The sequence below is a fragment of the Lycorma delicatula genome, chromosome 1, assembly GCF_047948215.1.
Source record: "Lycorma delicatula isolate Av1 chromosome 1, ASM4794821v1, whole genome shotgun sequence".
In the NCBI taxonomy this organism is placed as follows: Eukaryota; Metazoa; Arthropoda; class Insecta; order Hemiptera; family Fulgoridae; genus Lycorma; species Lycorma delicatula.
In genome coordinates, this window is record NC_134455.1 from 387,361,289 (window position 1) to 387,379,731 (window position 18,443).

Below are 18,443 nucleotides of genomic sequence, written 5' to 3' on the forward strand. Positions count from 1 at the left end.
GACAAATTAGATTCTATTGACATCAAATGCGTTAAAACTTATGAAATGATTTGTAAGGAATGTTTTTTTTAGTATGTTTGATTTCCTTATAGTGTCATTAATTGTGTACGTTAGAGACGCAGTAATGATTCTTAGAAATAAAAACAATCATGAATATCATAATCATTTTCGATAATATAGCTAAATATAGAACTAAAGCTCTGCATAGTTAAGATAAGACCAAAGAGAAGCTTTTTTTTTGCAGAATGTTTAAAAAATGTATGATTTATTGCCAATTTAACAACGTTATTGTATGTCAAACGTAAAAAAAAATGTGTCTTTTGACCCTATTTTTGGTGTTTTACATGGGATATCTTAGAAACTAAGAGAGATACAGTTCTGGGGCCTATTTTTTTCGATTTCCCAGCTCTTAAACCATAAGAAACAATTGAATTTGCCTCTTAATTGACCTTCCCAGAATTTCAGAAAGCTTTAATTTACCCGGAGGAACACTAACTGGGGCGAAATCTTTCACCATGCATAACTCGCTAACGAAGCGTTTCGGACCTATGTTTATATGAACTTTTTTCTTATTTTTAGCCTCTAGAATGAGTTGTCAAAGTATTGCCTTATCCTCCTGAATAACTCTGCATATAAATTTCACTTTCTTGTGGAACGATTACTGCCGTACATTATCAAAAATCTCGGTCGAGTTCCGTTAATAGGCAGAATTGGACCATGCGGGTGGAAATGAGGGGGCTTTTTCGAAAAAAACCAAATATCGCTATAACTTTCTTATTAAGTAAAATATCGAATTCGTTAAAAGTTCCTACTATTATTTAAATACGGGCAAAAGATGCCTTTGGGGCGGAAAAAATGGGGTTTCAAGGACAAAAAAAAACCGTAGCTCTCTTACTAGGCACAGGATCGAATCCGTGTAAAGTAGTCGTTAGTCCTCTAAATATAACCTAAAAATTTTGTCTGAAACGATTTTTGATATGACCATCCTTACGGCATGGGATGACCATAACATTGCTGGAATTATAAGAAAACGCTACCCGTATGCTAAACATGTGAAACTTGTTTACGTTTGAAACCGTTGTCGTATTGAGCGAATTTTAACGCTTTTAACTGCCGAGACTTAGTATTGTGTATATTTTAATTTTTGCAAGTGACAATATTTTACGTGGGTAATATAAGCCTATTACTTTCAAATCATCGTCTCAACATCACTGTTGTTACATTTATACATGTTTTTAAATAAAACTTTCTGAAAACATTGTCTTTTTTTATCAATACAAAGAGACAAACCTAGAACGTCCCACTAATCCTGAAATAGGTGTGTTGTCAAGCAGTTCAGGAAAAATCATAAGGAAGTCTTGATAAATCTAGCAATAGGTTGTAGTCTCATGAGAAAACGTACTGTCCGTAAAACATGGAAAGTAATGTTTGATACGAGCTCGTACAATCAGAGTTCGCCTACCCATACGTTGTCTTGCTGAAATCTACCTCCACCTTCCGGCGTGCTAAAATGAATTTTTTTTTTTTAATTTTGTAGATCGTTTTCGTATTAAGTCGATCACAAAAGTCAAATAAGATGTTGTTACGTTTCTATGACAACCCATAAAAAAATTCTATTCAGTTAGCATGTAACCGAAAGATAAGTTTACAATTTTTTGATAATTGCTTCTTCACATGTGACAAAATGCAAAAATTAATAGCAGAATGGAATTATGCTGATTCATTACAAATCAAGTAAATTTAAATTTAATGTTTTATTAAAAGAAAAATAATAATGGAAAACATAATACATATGAAAGTTTTTACAAAAACAAAGAACTCTTCTGATCGTAAGACATGAATGTATAATAAAAATGTACAATTAATTTTCCTACTATACCATCTTCAGAAGTCTGAGTTGGCACCACTGGATTACATCAACAACTTCGGTGTGATTCTCTACTCTGCAAGTCATTAAGTGTAGTCCTTATAATATTCTTTAAGCCGAATTATTTTAAATCATTATCAACTTAGCCAGTTGCCTTACAAACATTTGGAAATGGTAAGTACTCAAAAGGATATTTATCGAATATTGTTGACTACTAATTACTGCAAGCACAACGATTACGTTGTGCTTGCAGGTTAGTTTTAATGTGTACAGAATTGTACTAAACAGTTAAAATTTATTTTATTTTACCACTCTTTTTGGTTTCTTATGTAAACGTTTTTAAGAGAATAGTCTCCGGAAAGGAAATTGAAAATTTTCTTTCATCCATTTTAATGAGATTGTACTTCAAAGATCCGCGTAAAATTTTTAATGACGCGAAATCTAATTAATTAAAATTATTTTTGTTAAATGTTTGTCATGATGCTTTATATCGCTTTTGCAGCGAGAAGAAACACCATTCGCTTATGCCATGCACGTTTTCTGGAATAAGCATTTGATACTAGGATTACCACATAGGTGAAGAGTGGAAGTATTTTCCATTGTTTTCTTCAATGAGATGAAGAAAAGAAAGATATTATTTTGTGTGTCAACACAGAAATGCTGGTAGTATTAATGTTGGCTCTATTGGTGATACCTTTCTATTCAGTACAAACTGGATGTATAATATCAGTATTCTTAAAAAACCAACTTTACTGTAGTTTACTTGTGTTTCATATGGTTATGAGTGAAACAAGCATTTGGAAGATTATGATAGTGTTAAGCAAGAAATTAATAGCTTTTTTATAAATTAAAAGTTTTAAAACGATTGTTCGCTCTCTGTTGTAAAACAATAATACATTATATTCATGTGTTTCATCTTGCAAGAGAAAATCTATCAATTAGTTTTTGAAATTTGTATCATTACCACTCTTGTAGCTTTATACATTACATATTTTACTTTTGATTTAATTAATTAGCTTTCTGTTGATTATACTTATATCTTGATATATATATATATATATATATATTTATATAGAAATTGTATGAAGGTGATAGTAACATCTACTTTTATTATCAGTGAATCTTTCTTCTTGAAAACGTTTTCTTTTTATGGTTTGTTTGAGGTAGTTTATTCTAAGTTTCAGTAGCTTTTTGAGATGGTTTTCTTTTGATATCTTAAATGTAATATTATGTTTATAATATTGTTTGTGTACATTTGAAGCATACCATCAGAGTTGTACTTTTGCTTTATTAACTAATTTAGGGTTTTGTTTAATATTTTTCCAATTAGGATATTTATATCTTGTTACTCTAAGAAGATTTCTAATAAAATCAGTGTAACAGCTGTATAATTTGCTTATCTGTAGTGAGAAAAACAATAAAGTGTTTCATTGTAATGGTGAATGTATCTAAAAGACAAAGATAGTTAAAATGTTTGACTATGTTTTTACTTATCCAATTTATAACATACATTATACATCATGTTTTTATTCTACTATTAATCAGTATCTGATAATAATATTTAAGGCAGCTTGTATTGCATTAACTGCTACAGTTTTTTTATACGAGGATAGTTGATATTTTCACTCAAAAGAAATAAATGTTATAAGTTACTAGTAATAGTCCGTCTGTTATCTGTTAGACATTTGTTGTCATGTTCTATTCTACCAGACATCTAGTTTTTGGTTTTACAGATAAGCGTTATTGAATGATTTTCATAATTTCTTTGGTGTTTTGGTGTTAGTGAGTGAGCCTTTTATCATTATGATGTAAGAAATATTTTCATTTGTGATTTGTGGATCCATGTTTCAGTGATTTAGCATTTATTATAGTTACACAATTACAGACTGAAGTTTTAGTACAGTCAACAATCTTAATAAAAAAGTATAATTAACTCATTAAAGTAAAAAAAAAAAAATTATTTATTTTTTAATTAAAGATAACATCTTGAAAACATTTTAAAATACTGTCCATTAGATGATATGCAGTTGTCTCATTGGTTTTTCTACTGTTGGAAACATTTTTTACATTGTTATGAACTAATGTTGTTTAAGTGCCTCCAGCAGTTTTTTATCCTTTTCTGTACCCTGGAAACGCTTTCCCTTTAGGTTTTTCTTCATTCTTGGGAATAAGAAGTTGCAGGAAGCTAGGTTGGGTGAGTAAGAGTGGTGAGAAACCATTGTCACAATGTGTTTTAATCTCATTGCCTCACGCAATCGCTTCAGGACTTGGAGATAATAATGTTGGTTCACTGTGGTGCCCTGAAGAATAAAAATAAAAACAAGCAAGACTCCTTTGATACAAACCATCATTGACTTCACATTAGGTTTCACTTGTTTTGCATTAGTTTGGTCTAGATGATGAAGCTGCCTTCCACTGACTGGATTGCTGTTCTGTTTCAGAGTCATAGCCGTAACACCAAGATTCATTCTCCGTTATGACTTCTGACAAAAAATTCGGGTCATTTTGTGTCTGTTCTTTCAATTCCTGGTACACTTACAGATAATTCCCCCTCTGGTCATTGGGAAGTGGTTGTGGAACAAACTTTGCCATGACATGTCTCATATTCAAATCTTCAGTTAGGATTCTTTGGCGTGAACTCCAGGAAATTCCTGTTATTTCCTCCAATGCATCGATCAAACATATGGCATTGTGCACTTCTTGAATATTTTAATCTGTTATGGGCATGGAGGAGCAACCTGAACAGTACGAGGGGTGACATTTGGCCACATCTGAACCAGGCAAACCACTCATAAATTCTTGCCGGCTTAGAGCTCCTCTACTATTACCTTCCTGAAGCATCGAAATTGTTTCTTCCACTGCGTTCTTAACTAGAAAACAGAGTTTGATGTTGGCATGTTGCTCATTAAAGTTTGTCATAGCAAAATTGTTGAGAACACTGGGAGGCACTGAAGAAAACAATCATTCTGTCTTCTGTGATGGTTTCTCATGAATGCTTCCTGGGTAACTAAGCAGAGAAAGTGTCTAGTAATGTACCTAGCAGGACAGCACTGCCAATCCACTTGCCTACAGAAAAAAATTTTTGATTTTTTGGGGTACTCCCCCAATACAATCAATACTTTCAGTCTCTGAGTTTCATTTCTAAATATAATTGTGTAACTCTTAAACATTAACAACTTGGGAGAAGAGAATGAAATATAGTTTAAGAGTCATGCCATGTAGTTGTATGTTAAATTTTACATAAAAGAAATGATTTTTAAAAAAGTTGATAATATTGTATAAAATAGCAACTAATGAGAGAATTTTATGTTGGATTAAACCAAGTAACAGTTTGATATATAATCTGTGATTACAGTCTTAATTTGTATATGTCTAAAAATGACAGCACCTCCTTAGTTGATGTAGTGTAGTGCATTCATCAAAACAAAATCTACTTCATATGCAAAACATTTGTACCCTTCCAAGAGAATGATTTGAGTAGTATGGTATAAACAAATCTTTACTTGGTAAATGAAAAAAGGAATAATCCATCATTTTTTTCTAATTTAAGGAATAATTTTTCTTTCTGGATGTACAAATTCACATCAAAATTCTGGGAATTGAAGGGAATAACATATTAAGTGAATAAATCCTTGTTACAGATATTTATTCCATCTTTAACTAATGTGAAACAGTTGTATTTATTTAACTTACAAAATAAACTAATACAATAAACAATGATGTGCCTGCCTATTGAATAATCAGAAATACCGTACACTTTTTAATTGCATTACCTTTTCTAAATATGTTTCTTTGTAAAAAAAACTTCCAGCAGTAACAACAGTTGATGTTAGGGTAAAAACTTCAGTGCCATTCACAGATGACCACATAAACGACTGGAAGTGGTATGGCATGAGTTTTTATAATATTTTATTTTAATAAATTTGTTTTGGTTTTTATCATTAAGGAATTAATAGTGTACTGTAATTTTCTTACCATAATGGACCAAACATTGTTAAATTCTTGTATAATAACCCAATAAAAAACAGTGCAATTGTACATAGTAACTATGTATTATCTATTTTACGTGCAATTTTTTTAAGTATGATTTTATAAGATTTTAATTGGTGTAATATTCATTTAGTATTCTAAACTATAGATGTATGATTAAATTGCTTCATTATTCTCAGATAAAAATATTTTATATTTTGAAGTGGTCCCTGTGTTATGAATAAGCTTTGTAATTTTTAAATCTTTTTTATCTGCAATTATGTATACCTGTTGTAAAATGTATACAAATCATTCCTGTGATTTGAGATAATTAATTTAAAAAAAGATTTCTCATGGTTTCTTGTAATTACTTCATGTATTTATAAATAATGAATTAATTACATGATTTTTTTATTGTATATATATATATTTTTGGTATTTCATGTAATTTTTTTGTGTTACATTTTTCAGTCTGTGTTTTCTTACAATGGAAGTGCTGTAGTGGCTATGGTGGGTAAAGGTTGTGTTGCCATCGCATCTGATCGCAGATTTGGAATACAAACTCAGACTTTGGGTTGTGACTTTCAGGTAATATTGAGTTGTCGAAATTTTTTTCTCTGTACTTAGACATTCTTATCAGGTAGGTGCTTACATAAGCATCTATCTACTGCATTGGTTTTTTGTTGTTCTTTTTACAATAGAATCACTTTGACATTTCATTATTATATTCACTATTAGGTAATGTTATAAAAATTACTTCTTCAAAAAAACTATTTGAAGTAAATTTTTAATAAACATGAATAAAACATACATATTTACCTTTTTTTTTTTTTTTTATTAATTGCATATTTCTTTCCATTTTTTCTGGCACTATTCTGCCATTACCATTCTTTTCCCCCACCACAGCTAAATCCTCCTTCACCTAATCGAACACATTTTCTGACCCATATTCTCCTACTGAACAACTCCCTGGATATCTTTTTTTGACATCCTATCAGTACTCTTTCTTTCAGTGTGCCTTATGAAATGCAAATTATTGAATTCATTTTGTCTGTTCATTTCTATCCTTTACCAGTCCAAATATATATTTTTTTGAAAACCTTGAGTTCTTTTAAAAGATTCATTTTTTATCTATATATAACTACTGGTCATGTCAGACTTTTACATAATAATCTTTGTTTCCATCAAAATATGACTGTTTTCACATTGCAAAATAAGCAAAATTCTTGCTTTTATCCTTTACTTTATAATATCTGAAATCCCATTTCTCACAGTTGATCTCTATCCTGGTGGTGACATTTTTAGTACCCTTAAAACACTTTGAACAATTTTTCAGTCCTGCTGAACTCATTTTGATTGAGATGCTAATATTTTCATGAATATGATCTTATTCATATTTGCTAGCAGTCCCATTTTTCAGTCTCTCCAACTTCTCCGGCACCTTTATCAGTGCACTGTTATTTCTTGGGTAATAATGATGTCATCGACAAACACATATATGTCAGTATATTTTGTAGAATATATTACATTTTAATTCTTTTTCCTTTCCTGGCTATAACAGTACATGCTGCTGTGGCAGCTGCAGCTATAATGGATGTATATACAGCTGTTAAAAAAAAATATGTAAAAAATTGGTCTTTTTTTCATTTTTGTACCTTAAGGCACCTTAAATGTGCCTTTTTTATTTTTTAAATTTCACCTTAGGTGACATTTAAAAAAATAAATATAAATAATCTGCAAAAACAATTTATTCCAATACTCCTGTCCAAAAAATCTATTCTTATTAAACAGATGGTTGTGCGTTTGTACATATGTATTTTGATCAGTGGTCTTATTACTCTATAGACTCGATAGACTGGTTTTTCTTCAAACTTGGTAGGCACGTATTACCTTTGGGTGTAAAGAACGTCGTATTAAACTTTTACAAAAATTGAAAAAAGGGGTAGGGATGTTTTGGTGAAAATAATATTGCTGCAAATCTTTACTGGGCACTTCAGCCAAAAAAAATTCTTTCAGAGATTGAATTTTTTTTATCGAGATCATAAATCATGGAAAAATCTTAATTAACATTTCCCCTCTCTGGCCAAAAAATGACTATATATTTATCTATTTTTGGCTACATCCTGCTTCAAAAAAGGAGTTAATGGGAGTTTTTATACCTACATTTTCTACATTATAGGCCATCAAACCACTAAAAAAATCTCTGCCCGTGCCACTTGAATGGTCTCTGGTAACAAAAAAATTTTTTTTTTAATTTTAATCTTTCCACTTGCAAGTTAATCATGAAATTAAAATTTTAAAACTCTTAATTTTTTAATAGCTCTTGTTCTTTGGATAAACCAAAAATTTTCACCTATTATAAAATTTTTACAATTTTGTTTATTTAGAATTATGGTTGTATCATTTTATTTTTTAAACAGTTTTAACAAGTTATTTTTTTTAAATTTATTTAAAAAACTACAAAATGAAAAAAGGATTTTGCAATTTCAAATTTTTTAATGCTCAAAATGTATTCTGTTAAACAGTAAACCACCAAAATTACTTAATACCCCTTTTCTGATGGGAAGCTCCCAAATTTACAAAAAAAAATCAAAGAAAAGAATGGTTTAATTTATTTAAAATCACTTTTAGTAAATATTTTAGTTATGAAAAAAGACCCCTAATGCATGAGCTCCCAAATTTAAAAAAATTCAAAAATATTTTTCAAAATTGTGATGCTAATATTTCAACATTAAATTGTTGATTATTGTTTTATTTTTTGGAGCATCTTGGTTTCAAAAATTAAAATTAAAATATTAAATATAATCAAACAAGTAATTTGTATTTAATTTAAAAAAAAATGTTTAATCAACATTTTAATTTATTACAATACTGTTTTTTATAAGTTGCTGAAGAAATAACTAAAGGTAGCTAATTGAACATTTTTGGTTAATATTTTGTAACACATTTGTATGTTGTATATTTTCTTCGAGTATTGAAAGTTTACATTTCTGAGCTTTTTGGATATTCATAAAGTATTTTATCATTTAGCGTTGTGTCTCAATTTGTTACATTTATAGCATCTTGTCATTGAAATATTTGAATTATTTTTATGCATACTGTTTGTCTTAATAAGCTCCTTCGAGTAACACTGTTTTGACCTTGATTACTATAATGTGTTATATTACTATATTGTGACTACATTTAGTGTACGATGTTGAAGAATTAAATGCTTGGAAATTATTCTCAACATGACTTATTGTTTGTTGTTTTTTGAATTCCAATGTTAATTTAGATTTTACTTACTCAACAGATTTGTCTGCATGTGGTAACACGTCAGTAATATCAATTATATGTGATAAATTTAAAGGCAACATTAGTAAAAAGTAATTTAATTCATCTTCAGTACTTAAAATTTCTCCAACATTTTTGAGGCTTCTTTACTGGTCTTTCAAAAATACAAAAAAAAGTTCAGTGGGATCTTCATTTTCATTCATTTTTAGATCCAATAAGTTTCTTTTACACAGTAATTTGGCTGCATAAGTTTTTACAAAATAGATTTCATCCAATTTTTTGAGCATTTTTTATCAGCCATTTACAAAGTAATTAATTCAATTTGAGTATTCTTGATGCTATTAACAATGTAATTTTTAGCTTTAATTTCAATTTTTAGCCAATAGCTTCTGCAATATTTTGTGAACGTTCTTAATTTAATAATTTCTTAATAACTTCACTGGCCTCTTTCATTTTCAAGAACAGATTTAAATGAAATTTCCATTTATTGTAATGCGTACCAGCAAACATTTGCTGCATAAAATCTTCCTCTGTAGCAGTTGCCATCTTTGGTACTTTCAGTTTTGATAAACACTTCATGATTTTTCAAAATTTTCTGATAATTACAGACCTCTGCTACCACATTAAAATAAATCAGTTGTATTATTTTACTTAACAATTATTCAATAGTAGTATAAAGAATCATGAACACTAAGTTCTTTGTGTAACATTCCTTACATTTGAACAGCTTAAAAAAAGAATAGTACCATTGTAATGTTCATCAAGTATACTTTTATGCAGTACCAACTTAAATATAAAGTTACATTTACAAAGAAAAAGTAGTACAAATAAAATAATATTTTTAACAGTTATTCTCTTCTTCTTCATTCTCACAATACTGTATTATTATTATTACGCTTTTACGGCCAACATAGGACCACTTAAGTCAATTTTAGTTGGATCTTTTCTGAGAAAAGCTTGTTATTTTACTCTTCCGAGCTGCCCAGTATTTCTTCATCCGTTCAGATCTTGCTTTCTTTTCTTCATCCGTAAACACCCTCTTCGTTGTATTTTGTCGTTTGTCTGTCTTTTGTTTAAATCTAATGCTTTTGTCTTTTAGCTTTGTAATTTTTCCAGTTTTATTCTGCAGGTCGGTTAGGGAAATTCCCAATTCTTTCATATCTTCTCTAATTTCTTTGATCCATCCTACTTCTAGCTTTTGGACAATACTGTATACTATAATCCTTTTTTTCAGTTGTACTCTATAACTTCCATCATGTTGCCTGCAGAACCACTTAGTCAAATCCATATTCTAACACATTCTCATCTTTTCAGGCATATTCATAATTCATATACTGTTGTAGCTTTTGAAATCCATGTCCTTTAAAGCATTTCTGTTCCATTTTCCGTAATTTAGTTTCATTTGAGGCTTTTGTTTAGTTTTCATGACAATAAAATTTTACTATGCCAGGTTGTTTACATTGCAATCAATTCCCAAACTGGAACACTAGACTTTTTTATCAGATGTAGTTAACGCCATGTTAGTAATAGTGCAAATTTCAAGACATCCAACCAGCCATATCACCCTTCCTCATAGTCCCCTTTTTTTATTAGTAGTAAATTGAACTCTCTGATCAAAACAGTACCTGGTAAAATTTTACTTGCTTTTATATTCCATAAAAATGGTTTTAGTGTACCCACACTATATAACTGTACATTTGATTCATAATCAATCTGTCATATTTCTACAAGTTATCATCTTGTAAACAAAAAATAAATAAATAAATAAATAACAAATTATAGTAACTTTGACATGAGTTTTAACTGAACAAAATTATTTCATATATAGCACTAAATATTATATCCAACCAGAGATATAAATGGGTTCTTTACTTGTTCGAGCTATTTGATTATTACACTGTGAAAATACTTTCATACTGTTCATACAGAAAGTTTATATACTTAAATTTTAAGGTTTATATTAAAAAGACAGATTTAATGAAAGTTGCATCAAAGTTTAGTGTATTTATTTCTGCATTTTGTTCATGGTAATTATACATTTTTTACAACATTCTTCAGTATGTTGTTAAGGTTAGAACAAATTGGCATAACAAAATATATGGTGTACTATAATATAACTGAAAAAAAATGTTAATAAACAAAATGTATAAATTCTTTCAATTATTTTAATTTTATGTGTTTGTTTTTTGATACCTTCAAAATAATTATTCATATATTTTTTTTTATTATTACAACAAATTAAGTTTTATTTTTAATGAAGTGAAGTGTACTTTAATAAAAATTAATAGTTGTAAGTATTTTTATTTCATTCAGTTTTATTTTTTTTAATTTATTTGTTAAATTTAGTGAAAGCTAGGTTCTGAAAGTGGTTCATAAACACAGCAATTTATTTTGTAAGTAGATTAGTCAACCTAAAAAAAGCCTTTCATTTCTATATATCTTGATTTACCATTAAATTTAGATGTTAACATAATTTCAAATATTTCTTAACGAGGTTATAAAAGAGTATAACTTAAGTACAAACATTTCTGCTATATAGCTAAACATTACATAGACATTAATATTTATTAAGGTTAAATAATTAATAACATTGGAATGAAAAAGTAAAAGCAGTTTTCCTTTCACTTGAAGTTCAAGATAAACAAATCCAAAAGTGCTCAATGAATCCATAACCATTAAATAGAAATATTTGTAAATGTTTAGCCTTTAGCCTTACACTTAAGTATGATTATAATCCTTCTCTTAACCAACCATCTGTTGGATCATTTTATTCATTGTTTACTTTAAAAAACAAATTAAACATGATGCTTAACGGAACGGAACGTAAGAATGGCGGGAGTTTCAATATTTCTCCCTACAGATCGCAGAGCCTGGACAATGTCTCTTGTTGCTGTATCTTTCTATTATCGGGCGGATTTCATCGGTTATTTAATGGCGGTTATAAATTTTAAGTTTTATTTATGGACAGATTTGGTAATTTGTGTTCCTATCCGTATGGACCATGGTGTAATTTATTTACTGGTTCTGACCGTAATAGACTAAGCTTTTTGAGCCTAGTAATCTCGGCGTGATTCCCCTTCAGTCCATCCGCTGAAGTACCCTCGGTACCAGCACCTATGGGCTAGCAGGAGTGCGCCTACCGGAGCTCTAGTTATTTGGAGAGAGAAATGCACCCCATTCTTCAGAGGTAGTCGCATATGCTGACTAAATGAAATTGTTGTCTCTTGATGCTTAAGTAACTTGTGCTTTAAATTAAGAAATAAATTAAGTCTAAATCATCAAATTTAAAAATTTATACACAGTAGAAAAGCATTTTTGTAAGAAAAGATTAGACTGGTTTAATAAAAAACAGGTAAGCCATCATCTTAAGATCATAACATTAGATGAATGGCATGATGTGTCAAGAACAAACCAATTCAATTGTGAAATGCAGTCTGTAGTAGATTTAGTTTGCTAGGTAGAAGTTAATTAGCTGATTTCACTACAAAGAATTTAAGCATACAAGAATGTAACAAAAGACCTGATAAAAATCGGGCTAAGTCTGTTTGAAAGTCCACAATGCCTTGCAATCATTTGATACGTGGTGTACAAAAACAGAAGTAATTAATGAGAGGAAATTTGCAAATATTAATTACTACTGCTCATGTGTCACAATGTTCAGATTACATAAATTATACAGAGTTTTAATGGTTTGTTTGTAAAGATTGATTGGCGTGCTATGTTGTGGCTGGACTTAGGTTAATTTTTTAAAATTATATCATGTGACATTAAAAGTAGCTACATTCTCGAAACATTTTTGTAATATTTATTAAAATGCATGCGTAGCAGCAGTAGGAATCCTTTTCATTCACAGTAGAGAAAATTCGTAGTTGGAAGGAGAAGCACAGGAATGTGTCTGATTGTAGACACATCATATTAAAAGTTGTTTGTGAGAATGTGTTGTACTCTATTACAGCTTATGTTTTCAAAAATATTGCAGATTTCTTAATTTTTGTTATCCCTCTTTTCTGGAGGGATAACCTCTTTTCAAGAGTTGTCTTGTTACCTTTTTACTAAACGAAAATAGTGTTGATTTTGCATATCAGCACGCCAAGCCACCAAAACTGGCAATATTTAGCAATCAAGTGACACTCATTCGGTAAATCAATGTTGTCAGAGAAAGAAATTCTGACCAGTGTCATTTGCTTCTCAAGTACTTTACACAGTCACAGCTATCAAAAAATCTACGAGGTATACTAAATTAACAAATTAGTGTACTTCTTTCTGTAGAAAAATGTGTGTTAACATATACTGGCTCAATTAAGTTGCATCTCTTATTGCTTTTTAAATAAGAGGCTTATTAGATCTTACTTTTTCCTTAAGTTTTTGGCTTTGAAAGCTGTATGCAGTCACTTGAATCTTCCATACATCACTTCTGATGCAGTCCATCCACGTAAGTTTGGGACACTTCTGCATTCTTGAATTCCCTTCCAAGTTGCCAGTTTGTATTTATTTTTATTTTTAGGACATCTCCCTGTTCTTGTATTAAATGTCAGCTCTTATTTTGTTCTTCTAGGTAGTAATTTAGAAATTTGAAGTAAAGGCCCCTTAATTTTTCCTAATGCTACATCCCCAAGTTCTTATTGGTATTTTGCAATATCACTAGATAGGAAAAGAGTCCCAAGGCAGACAGCCCCACAGGCAGAACTGCTATCTCTGTCAATTAAAGTAATTACTAGGGTGCTGCATATTATACAGATTTAGCATGGTGACTGGTGATTTAGCATGGTGACTTATTATTCCCCTGCCTAGAAATAAGTAATAATTATATTTACCTAAATATGCATTGAGTCCAATGATAGCTGTTTGTTGTTATAAGTTTATTTTGTATTTCACTTTTTTTCTTTGTTTTAGGAAGGATTGGGATACCTAGCATTACCCAATAGATATTTCCATTAGCCTTCTAGAAAAAATTGGTACCCATTCCACAGGAGATTGGATAATTGTTATGCAGATGCACCATTTGATTTTGTGTTGATACTTCAAATATCCTATATATACAATATTTTTATGTTAGCACCTTTGTTGCATAAATCTGTAGATTTTACAATAGTTACCTTGAATCAGTGAATGGTGTTTTTTGAAAGTGCCTTACATCATCCTGTATTCTTTTACTGTGTATATGCCTATTAAAAATGCTAGAAATTTCAAGTCTTACCTCAGATGAATTTTTCTTTTAAATTTGTACTTTCAGCAGGATTACTTTTTTATAATTATTGCAAAATAAACATTAAAATGTAACCTAACTTTTACTATTGATAGTCATGACTAATACTACAGGTTCTAATTATAAATATTTTCCCCAAGATTACTGTATGAAAATCAAATATTTTTTTGAAAATGATCGCTCGGGTTTTGCAATTTTATTATTAAAATTAGAAAATATATTAGTTTATAACTGTTGAATATTAAATTAGATTATTTTTTACAGAAAATTTTTGAGATGGGACCACATCTGTATTTGGGTTTACCTGGTCTTGCAACAGACACAATTACAGTTAGTCAGAAATTGAGATTTAGACAAAATCTGTATGAATTAAAAGAGGGTCGTATGATGAGCCCAGAGATTTTTGCATCAATGGTTTCAAATATGCTTTATGAAAGAAGGTAGTTAATTTTTTAATAGTATTGCTGTTTAATTTTTATAATTGTGTTATTTATTTATTGTATATATTTTTATTTGTATGTAACATTATTATATTATCATGTAATGGAATTATGAAATTCCTTTCAATTTTAATTAAAATTCCTCCAGTCAAATTGAAGGCTTGTATTTCAATTGGGGACTTTCAACATAATTTCAACGGGTACAGTTGTTAATGAAACTTAAACATGCTCGTTATAACTTGTTAAGTATATAACATGCTGTCATTAGTAAAGTGAAAAATAAAAGATCTTCAAAAATATTTAATCCCATTAAAACAAAAATTTATTACTTGCAGGTTTAAGGCATTAATCTTTCAGCGTGAGCTTTTTCTGAAGCCATCCTTCCATATTGTGAAATCATTTGATACTTGAGACTTAGTTTTATCTTTGTAAATAGATAAATAAAATTACACAGAGATTACAATTTGGTGAATACAAGAGTTGTTAGATTACTAAGATGTGTTTGGTTATAATACTGGTACACAATATGGAATTATTGCACTGTAGCATTGGTATATTACAGTTCCCAGTTGTGTCAATGTTTTTTTACACCTACTGTGTCTCACAAACAGTAAAAAGCTCCGTTATTATTTGCCCGGGTTAGATATAATACCAAGTTTTTGTGAGTACTATAGAATTGTTAAAATAGAAATATTGACACCACAGAGTCTAGTGTTTTGTAAAAATTATTTATCCGTGTTTTTGAATGTCAATCTAAATAATTTGGTTGAGTATTTGTAGTAATAAATACTCATTACAGTTAGGCAGTGGTAAGTATTTTAGAATAAGTTGGCTTTTATGGGGATTTCTTTTTACATCTTGTGTATAAAAAATATACTTTTTTCAGATTTGGGCCTTATTTTGTTGAACCTGTTATTGCAGGTTTAGAACCTAAAACATTTAAGCCGTACATTTGTGCAATGGATTTAATAGGCTGTGCCAATTGCACTGAAGATTTTGTGGTGCAAGGAACATGTGCAAACCAACTGTATGGTATGTGTGAATTATTGTGGCGTCCTGATATGAGTCCAGATGAACTTTTTGAAACCATCTCTCAAGCTCTTGTCAATGCTTTTGATCGCGATGCACTATCAGGTTGGGGTGCCATTGTACACATTATGTAAGTAAACTTCATTTTTATTTTACTTTGAGAATCATTGTATATTAATGATTTTGTAGGATTAATGAAATTTAGATATGACATGCCACATTTTTTAGAAAATTTGTCATGATAGCATCTGTACATTGTTCACTTTTTTAAATAGGATTACTTCTTACAATTATGAGGTACGATCAGAAAGTAAAGTTATACCGCCTCTATGAAACAAACGCATGTTTATAAGACAATTTTTTTTTATTGAACAAAAACGACATATTTTTATCTATTTTTCAACATAATCACCAAGTTTTTCTAAACACTTTTCATACCTTGTGACAAGTTTTTTAATTCCACTCCTGAAAATTTCTTCCAATTTTTTCCAACCATTTAAGGACTGCTTCCTTCAGTTCATCATCATTAGTAAAATGCTTTCCTCCCAGGTCTCACTTGAGAGTACAAAACAGGTGGTAGTTGCAGGGTGCTAGGTCAGGGCTGTAAGGTGGATGAGACCACACTTCCCACTTGAATTTTTGGAGTTATATGAGCTAAATTGAAGAGTAGCGTTGTCGTGAAGAAAAATTACCCCATCACTCGATCATCCAGGTCTTCAATCTTTAATGGCTGTACGCAATTTTATTAAAGTCTCACAGTAAGATTTGGCATTGATTGTTGTTCCTCGGAGCATAAATTCACTGTAAACAACTTCCTCATAATCAAAAAAGACTGTCACTATAATTTTTCAAACATGTGGGAATGTTTTCACTTTTTTGACTGGCAAATCTTTGTGTCTCCATTCATGTGATGCTCGTTTAATCTCAAAAGTGTAATGAAGTGCTCAGCTCTCATCCCCTGTGATGATTTGTTTCAAAAACTGTGTACCAGTCCTGGAACAACGTTAAAGAAAAGAAAGAGCAGATGCAAAACATTGTTATTTGTGGTTGTCGGTCAACAGATGTGGCACACATCTTATGGTAACCAAGCTGATCGTGAATAATCGCAAACATACTACCACAACTGATGTTAAGTTCACTTCCAATTCTGATTTTAATGCACTGGTTACTCAAGATCATTTCATTCATGTGTTTTGCATTACCCGTCATGTTTGCAGTTGAAGGACACTCAGCATGCAGTTTGTCACTCAGATTTGTTCTTCCGTTTCTGAACATTTGGCACCATTGTGTGATCATGGGGCATGACATTGCATTCTCACGTACCATATCAATTTGGCAATGAATTTCACAACAATTGTAATTTTTTGCCTACAAAAATTGGACTACTGAATGCACTTCTATGCTGAACGAAACCTCAAAAGGACACGCCATATTGACAATGACACTACACATGTACTGAATGTCATATAGAATTGCTGCTGGAGGAGCGTGAAGACAACAGCACAACCAGTGCTGTCACCACAAGACATTATATGTCCCTATCAGTTCAAGAACACGGCAAGGATGTGACTCTTTTTTGATCCACCTCTCTTAATTAAAATTATTACAAGTTGTTTGGGCAGCTGCTTAATTAAGTGCTCTTTCTCGTTAAACAAAAAAATACACAGTTAAAGTCAGTGAATTTAAAAGCCTTAAAAAACACCAAATACTTCATGTTCACATAACTGTTATATCTGCAGTGTGCTAGTGACATAATGTTTATTGTTTAATTATAATTGAATATTTAATTAATATAAATATTGAAAAATTTCCTTTAATATTTTTATTTTCATATATGTAGGTTTGAATAACATAAAATTTTAAAAGTTCTAAATTACCTTTACCTCTATCTGAAAATTGATTTGATTTTATAAAAAAAAATTCTATTTAATTTAATGGACAAATAACCAGACATAAAAAATCAAGTTATCTGGTTTTTAAAATACATGAGATTGAAAAAATGGATAAATACTATTTTATTAAATAAGAAATTAATTTTTTTTAAAAGTTTAAAAAAATTGGTTCCTGAAGACACATGTATTTGATTGACATCTTTTTCTGAAGAAAAAAAACTAACCAGTAACTTTTTTCATTCAAATATCTGTTTTTATTGTGCTAATGACATGATTCCAGTTGTAATGTTGTGTGTAATTTACATTTTTAAATTAAATACTCTCACTCTTAATTTTTTTTAATTTTAAATTTTGCTTCAATTAATCTTCTTTTTATGTTTCAGTGAAAAGGATAAGGTCACAACAAAAACTCTGAAGACCAGAATGGATTAATCTTGTTCATTTTTTTTTTATTAATAAATGCGTTACAATTATTATTTTTATTTAGTTTAATCCCTGTTTTTCTACATTTATCTGTGTCTGCACCGCATATCCCATTGGTTCCTGAAGATACATTTGCAAATTAAGCTCTCATAAATCTAAAATATTCATTTATCAATCGCTATTCCACTCCTAAGTTGTTTTGATGTTACATAAAGATCATATGTGCAACATTCAATAGCTAATGAAGCAAAACTGACAGGGCCACCCCCTCATTGGACAAACATTAAGGAAGATCTTTATTTAATGTAGTGTTAGTGTAATCTCACTATGTAAAGTCAAGATGT

General features: G+C 30.0%; 1 protein-coding gene across 1 annotated transcript; it reads left to right on the forward strand.

Moving 5' to 3' along the window:
• The first annotated feature begins 1,882 nt into the window (after nt 1–1,882).
• On the forward strand, nt 1,883–18,168 carry Prosbeta3 (proteasome subunit beta type-3). Its single transcript, XM_075353802.1, has 5 exons — nt 1,883–2,041; nt 6,308–6,424; nt 14,580–14,755; nt 15,642–15,914; nt 18,060–18,168. The coding sequence occupies exons 1-5, from the start codon at nt 2,039–2,041 to the stop codon at nt 18,106–18,108; spliced, it is 618 nt and encodes a 205-aa protein (XP_075209917.1). The 5' UTR covers nt 1,883–2,038; the 3' UTR covers nt 18,109–18,168.
• The last annotated feature ends 275 nt before the right edge of the window (nt 18,169–18,443 follow it).

Bases quoted from the DNA above. Each gene is read 5' to 3' on its own strand.
- Prosbeta3 (XM_075353802.1), top strand. The intron at 6,425-14,579 runs GTAATATTGAGT...TATTTTTTACAG, and splicing joins CTTTGGGTTGTGACTTTCAG to AAAATTTTTGAGATGGGACC. The intron at 15,915-18,059 runs GTAAGTAAACTT...TTTATGTTTCAG, and splicing joins GGTGCCATTGTACACATTAT to TGAAAAGGATAAGGTCACAA.